The sequence below is a fragment of the Rutidosis leptorrhynchoides genome, chromosome 10 (genome assembly GCF_046630445.1).
Source record: "Rutidosis leptorrhynchoides isolate AG116_Rl617_1_P2 chromosome 10, CSIRO_AGI_Rlap_v1, whole genome shotgun sequence".
In the NCBI taxonomy this organism is placed as follows: domain Eukaryota; kingdom Viridiplantae; phylum Streptophyta; class Magnoliopsida; order Asterales; family Asteraceae; genus Rutidosis; species Rutidosis leptorrhynchoides.
The window spans coordinates 210,561,442-210,568,718 of record NC_092342.1 but is presented as its reverse complement, the minus strand read 5'-3'; the positions used below and the strand labels follow the sequence as shown (position 1 = coordinate 210,568,718).

Sequence of the window (7,277 nt, the reverse complement as noted above, 5' to 3'; positions counted from 1 at the left end):
AGCGTTGGGAACGCGTTTAGACATGAGCACCGCATATCATCCTCAAACCGATGGACAAAGTGAACGTACAATTCAAACCTTAGAGGACATGTTACGAGCTTGCGTGGTTGATTTTGGAAAAGCTTGGGACAAGCACTTACCTCTCACCGAGTTCTCTTACAACAATAGTTATCACGCGAGTATAAAAGCCGCCCCATTCGAAGCATTATATGGCCGAAAATACCGTTCTCCTCTTTGTTGGGCCGAAGTAGGCGACGTACAAATCACCGGACCTGAACTCACTCACGAAACCACCGAAAAGATCGTTCAAATCCGAGATAGGCTTCGGACGGCCCGGAGTCGTCAAAAGTGCTATACCGACAAAAGACGCAACGACCTTGAATTTTAAGTCGGTGACCGCGTCATGTTAAAAGTCGCACCTTGGAAAGGTGTAATCTGTTTTGGGAAACACGGGAAGCTAAATCCGCGGTATATTGGTCCTTTCAAAATCTTGGAGCGTATTGGAACCGTTGCTTATCGTTTAGATCTTCCGCCTCAATTGAACTCCGTTCATCCTACCTTCCATGTATCTAACTTGAAAAAGTGTCTTGCCGAACCTGATATCGTCACCCCTCTCGAGGAACTTACTATTGATGACAAACTTCATTTTGTGGAGAAACCGGTTGAAATTGTGGACACCTCCGTCAAGACATTGAAACAAAGCCGAATTCCGATTGTTAAAGTCCGTTGGAACGCCAAAAGGGGACCCGAGTTTACTTGGGAAAGGCAAGATCAAATGCAAAAGAAATACCCTCATTTATTCCCGGTTCCGAAAACGCAAGATCCCGAGGAAGAAACAACAACTACTACGCCTACTTAAATTTCGGGACGAAATTTCTTTTAAGGAGTAGGTAATGTAACATCCCGCCTTTTTCCGTTTACTTTTCCGTTTAACTATTTAAATCCCGTTATATGTTTATAACATCTCCGGTTAATACGTGTTTTAAAAATATCTCGTCTAGGTATTTCACGCACCCGCAAACGAACTTGAGGGACTAGTTTCGCCAAAATGCCAAAGAGGTGACTAGCCTTTGACTAGTCAACCCCCACCCCCATCTTTTCTTTTTCATTTACCTTTTCTTCTTCTACTTTCATATTTTCTCTAAATTCTCCAATTTCAAGAATCATCATCTAAATCAAATCGAGCAAGCATCCATCTAAACAAATTGCATATTCGGAATCCTCTCATCTTCCTCTTCGATTCCATACCGATTTCATCAAGTTTGGGTAACTTTCTAAAATCACTAGATTTTGTGTTCTTGATGTTTTTAACTTATAAAATTGTTAATTAGTGTCTATGGCTCAAGTCTAACATGATTATATGATTTATATGCTCGATTTCGTTATTTGAAGTAACTAGCTTAAATATGAACTTTGGTGTGTTTGATTTGGTAATTTGGTTGCTTAAATGTTGTTGTTATGGTAAAGTGCAAGTATTAAATGTGTTACTAGTAGCACTAGCTTCAATTTGATGTGTAGGTTATTTTAGAAAACTTCATAAACTTGATTATTGGTTTTAGTGGATTTGGGTTAGGGTTTGATGAACTTGAAATGAACTTTTGATGCTTTGAATGACATGAAATGTTATTTGTAAGTGTTAGGTTGTATTGTATGCTTGATCACCTTCGAAACGGCATATCATTCATATAAATTGGTTGCCGAATCATCGAATTTCATTTATGAACTTGAGTGCATTTAATGAGGAACTTTGAATGTGATTTTGGTTATTGTAAAAGTAAATGTGATGGATGAAATGTGTTTAGTTGTTTTTCTTGTCAAAATACCTTTCCGATGATATAAGATACATGCTTTGGTTGTTTGCGGGTCATAAATGGTGATTGGTTGAAGTTAGGTTCGTGCATAAAACTTAAAAACTGCCAGAATTCTCTGCACAGGTAATGGCGCGGCGCGCCATATACCTGCGCGGCGCGCCAAAGTGGTCTGTCCAACTTTGTCGATTTTTGAATAATGTTTGCTATGCTACGCACCTCCGATTCACATGTAACTTGTTCTAACATGCTCATATATGATTAAAAACCTCAGAAAAATAGTTCGGGACCCGACCCGAACGTGTTGACTTTTTCGTTGACTTTGACCGACCAAAGTTTGACTTTTTGTCAAACTTAACCAAATGATTATGCAACCTTCCTAACTTGTTTCTATACTTGTATCTTGCATGAAACTTGACAATTTGATTTCACATGCTACATAATCGAGTCGTAACGAGCCATAGGACTAATTGAACATCTTTGACCTATCGTGTTTACCGTTATTGATACGACCTATTTGTTTAGGTCCAGACTAGCATTATTCTTCGCACACGTTACTTTGTGAAGTACTTTTCATACGTGCACTCAAGGTGAGATCATAGTCCCATCTTTCAACAACTTTTATACTTTTAAATCATGGGATGAGAAACATATACGGTTTTTATACTACATACTTTTACACTTTGAACACAAGTACGGAAACGAACATTCCACGTACGGGTTTGAACAAAAAGCCTCAATTCAATTATCATTAGTTACACTTGCAGGGTGTAAACGTGAACTTATATTATGTGATCACATGGGCTTGACGAGCCTCATTCGGACGGTTCGCTACCGTTAGCGGATGAAATATATTTTCGGGTCTAGTGTATGTTCTAACACTACGCAAAGGGTGCAAAACAGTTAAGTTTGATAATTGGGTGCCCGCGAAACAAATAACTTTGGAATGCAAATGATTTAGATAATCATATTATATTAAATCTTGTGGTTCAAATGCAACGTTTACTAAAACACCTATGATTTCACCAACGTTTTCGTTGACAGTTTTCTATATGTTTTCTCAGGTCCTTGAAAGCTACTTGATACATGCTTCCGCACTCTTTTTGATACTTGCTTGGATGTCGAGTATACATGCATAGTTGGAGCGTCTTTTGACTACTTTAAATTGTGTCGCATAGGTTTCATTCGTACGTTAAACATTGTAATGTAACTAGTCTTTCGAACTACATTTGTAAACTTGAAACATCCTTTTACTTATGAAATAAATGCGACATATTTTGGTCAAACGTCATGATAAAGACTTATGACCACGTAACGGGACCTAAGTAGTCGGCGCCGTCAAACATGATTTGGTCTGGTCGCTACATACGGGGCATCACATTGATGGTTTAAGGCTTCTATCTCAACCGGTTTGTACCAACATTCCTCTGGAGCAATATGATTTGATAATCAAATATTGTAACAAACTCACCAAAAAATACGCCAAGGAGTACAAGTCCGACGATGAAGATTAAATTATATGTTTTTAATTTGTAGCTTTTTATTATGTATTTTTTTTTTTTTTTTAATTGTACCTTTTTAATTTGTAGCTTTTAAATTAAAAGTCCGTCGATTTATTGGCGACTTAACTGACTCTCAGAGCCCAAAGTAAATTTCAGGCAGGATTTAAAATCCATGAAAATTTGATTTTTCCATTTTCATGGCGTCTCAATTTTATTTTTATTTTATTTTATTTTTTCAAAATTTTTTTCCTACTTATTGGCCGGAGGTCCACTCAGAAGCAATATCTCTATCAGTCGCATAGAGAAATGGATGACTTTCTCTACTTTTGAGAGTGTTTTCACTCTGAGTGAAGAAATGACTTGTCTTTATTCTCGGATAGGGGAAGAATTGTCTACATCTCACATCTCCCATACACCACTTATGTGGTATTGAGTTTTGTTGTTGTTACGAAAATACATATTTACTATTCCGTCTAACACACTGCTGATAAAACTATTATATGTTATATATAAACATCAAATATTCTTTTGTAAAACTACATTCAAACATTTAAAAGATGTATTATTAATAACATGATAAATTACACATAAATAAAATTAATAACAAAAACCTGCAAGCTTGTGGGACTTAAACTAGTAGTAATATTTATATTTGAAGGTCATTTATTCATAAAAATAATTCCGTCACTCACTTAAATAATTTTACCAATTTTTAATTAAAATCTTATCAGGGAAACGCTAATTTTTGTAGTGATTCCGGCCCAATCAGCCCAAAAAAATTTATTTTGGGATTCAGCCCAAACAATAAACGTCGGGCCTCATCTTTAATAATTAAACAGAACAAACACCATTTCAAACCCTCTGCGGCCTCCTTTTCTTCATCTTCTCCACGTAGCCTCCATCTAAACCCTCAACCACCGTAAACAAAGACCATTTTTTTCAAGAATTCAGGTCTGTAAGTCCATTGTCTGTTTTACTTTGTATTAAATCATAGTCATCTTTCTTAAATTTTGCACTTACCACTCAGTCGCGTGTGTATGTGCAGTTTGAGTTTTAGGGCACCAATTTATTTATTTATCTATACATAGATGGCTCGTTTCCGTAATGTAAGTAATTTCCAGCTCTTAAATCTTTTATTCTCCATTAAAATGCACGGATACTAGTTTACTATTATGTTCAGTCTGGATTCGTATAAATCGGAATCGAACTAAAAAATCAACATGAATAGCAATGGATTTGAGTTGATTATATCTTAGTGAAATGTCATAAACTGATTATTACAGACTTTACAGTGATTCAGTCAACTATTTATATTTTTATGTTACTGAGGTAATGAACTAATTTTGTTAGATGCTCTGTTATTCTGTTAAGCCATCACGTGCTGGTCACATAGCTCTCTTATTCTGGTCACATAACATTTACGTATAATAATTGTAGATTATATTATTATATAAAAAGTTATATATATCTTAATCAGAAAAAGAAGATGGGGTTTGTGAAGCCTGCAAAGAAGCCACCACAACAGAACGTCGATCCTGTAACTGGTGATAAAATACCAAGGAGTTTCGTTTTTTCAAGGTTGAAATTACATGGTTCTCTTAAACAATTGCAAGCCGATCTGCGTAAAATGATGCTTCCGTATACCGCTTTAAACCTAAAGGTATATACTTGCTGTTATCTATTAATATCTCATTGTTTTTTTTTTTTTTTTTTTTGGGTTTAAAAATCGTTCGCTTGGTATTTTATTATTCTGGTGGTTTAAATTGCAGGAGAAGAAGCGTAACAACCTTAGAGATTTCTTGAATGTTGCAGGGCCAATGGGAGTTACTCATTTTCTTATGTTATCAAAAACAGGAAACTCTCCTTATTTGAGAGTTGCACGAACACCACAGGGTCCCACTCTTACGTTTAAAATTCAAGAGTACTCGTTAGCTGTTGATATCGCTAATTCTCAGTTAGGTCCCAGAGTTCCAAAAGATTTATTTAAAAACTCTCCTCTGGTAACTCCCGAATTTTAAGTACATACTTTTTTTCATCATTTTAATAAATCTGTTTTTTTTAGATACCATTAGCTACATATTTAAGGTTTTATTTTTTTGTTCAGATTGTGTTGTCTGATTTTGGGACCGGGGATCAACATTTGAAGCTGATGACTATCATGTTTCAAAACATCTTCCCCGCCATTAACATTAATACAGTGAGTGTATATCTATATATATTTTTAATTATATTTGTATGTGTATCTATATCTTATCTTTTTTATCTTACCCCGAATATTGCAGGTTAAACTATCATCATGCCAGAGAATCGTTTTACTTAATTACAACAAGGACACAAAGGTTATCGATTTTCGGCATTATTCTATTAGATTGCAGCCAGTTGGTGTCTCCCGTAGAATAAGAAAGTTTGTTCAAAATCATCAAGTGCCCGATCTTAGAAGCCTTCAAGATGTGAGCGACTTTGTCACAAAGTACGTTCCCATCTCTTGCTTGTTATTGTACCAAGTAGCATAAAAATCTAAAAATAAAAATGTAAAGAAGTTTACATCCATTAAAAATAAAGTTATCTCAGTGGTTATCTTTCTTATAGTTTGTTTGTGCATATCAACTTGAGTGAGATTTCAATTTCAATGGAAATTATACTGCTGGATTGATATGATGATTTTTTTTTCTGATGCAATATTGAATTTTTGTTAAAAAGGGCCGTTTATGGATCGGAAAGTGAAGGAGATGATGAGGCGGCAACCGTAAACTTAGCATCTGATCTTGGTAGAATTAATAAGGCTTGTACTAAAAGTGCTGTGAAGATTCAAGAAATTGGACCCAGGATGACTCTTCAGCTTATTAAGATTGAGGATGGATTATGTGCTGGCACTGTAATTTTTAGTGAGCAAGGTAACTTTTTACTTGCCTAATCACATCACATACTATATTAGTATATGTTATGTTATTTATGCAATAGGTTTTTTTTTTTTTTTTTTTTTTTTTTTAAATTTTCTCTTTTATTGCAACATAATAAAATAGAGCAGTTCCTTGTAACTTAGAACGTTTTACCCAACATACAGTTGAATATTAGTAGTACTTAACTATTATTAAGTTGTCTAATTATGGTTAAGATAAATTTGTGATCTTCAATAGCATCATTAATATGAAAAAAATCTGCAAATTTCCCTATGTTAATTAATATTCAGGATGTTCTTTGTTTATTGCAGGAATTAGTGGTGAGAAGAAAGAGGTAAGAGAAAGTGTGGAGCACGACATGGATGATGATGATTCAGAAGGAGATGGCGAGGGAAGTGAGGAAGACAACTCGGATGATTAGCGTAGAATATTTATCTTTCGTGTTTAAATCATCAGATTCACAATACAAATCAATAGGTATGTTGTTCATTCGCTGCATTAGCAAGTGAGGTATGCAGAACTATTTTTTTTTTCTTTTTTTTGTAGCTCCTTTCAGGATTTTAATTGAGTGTTTTTTTATTAAAGCTAGACACTATAAAAGCTAGCGAGTCTTCCTTCTATGGTCAGATAAAAGAAACTGATTGTTTGCTCTCGTAAACCGCAATTCATGCCTGGTATACAACGCATGTCGTTAGAGTTAGAGTTAGAATGAAATTAGGAAAATACCGGCTCACGCGATGTGGCGGACCATTTCGAGTTGCATATTCATATTTAACGTTATGTATTTACAGAATTAAATACGTGTTGCTACCGCTATGGTTGGAAACACGTGGTTATTACCCAATGTGTGTAATGAGGCTCCACGTTTTTAGCGTCGGAAAAACCGCATAAAAAAGGAGAAAAGAACCATCGAAATGATGTGGTTAGTTTGGGTTGTTTATTATACCTGTATGTAAATGTATAAAAAATATTCCTAAATATTTAGCATTTTTTAAAAACAGTCCGTTTCGCGCATACCTAGTTATGTTGTGTTCGTAAAATTATTTCGAGTTGAACGGTGATTTCGA

The 7,277-nt window shown here is 35.1% G+C and overlaps 1 protein-coding gene across 3 annotated transcripts; it reads left to right on the top strand.

The window, feature by feature from the left end:
* The first annotated feature begins 4,177 nt into the window (after positions 1-4,177).
* LOC139873009 (peter Pan-like protein) lies at positions 4,178-6,933 on the top strand. 3 transcript variants are annotated; one of them, XM_071860933.1, is made up of 8 exons: positions 4,178-4,261; positions 4,356-4,416; positions 4,788-4,970; positions 5,080-5,310; positions 5,415-5,507; positions 5,593-5,780; positions 6,011-6,204; positions 6,522-6,933. In XM_071860933.1, exons 2-8 carry the CDS (start codon positions 4,399-4,401, stop codon positions 6,629-6,631), a joined length of 1,017 nt encoding a protein of 338 aa, XP_071717034.1. In that variant the 5' UTR covers positions 4,178-4,261; positions 4,356-4,398; the 3' UTR covers positions 6,632-6,933. The 3 variants fall into 3 exon arrangements, with proteins under 3 accessions (XP_071717034.1, XP_071717036.1, XP_071717035.1); XM_071860934.1 differs by having other exon boundaries at positions 4,241-4,265; XM_071860935.1 differs by lacking the exon at positions 4,356-4,416 and having other exon boundaries at positions 4,234-4,261.
* Positions 6,934-7,277: the final 344 nt, after the last annotated feature.

Excerpts from the sequence above, each read along its gene's own strand:
- LOC139873009 (XM_071860933.1), top strand. Across the intron at positions 4,971-5,079 it reads ATACCGCTTTAAACCTAAAG|GAGAAGAAGCGTAACAACCT; the intron begins GTATATACTTGC and ends TTTAAATTGCAG. Across the intron at positions 5,311-5,414 it reads TATTTAAAAACTCTCCTCTG|ATTGTGTTGTCTGATTTTGG; the intron begins GTAACTCCCGAA and ends TTTTTTGTTCAG.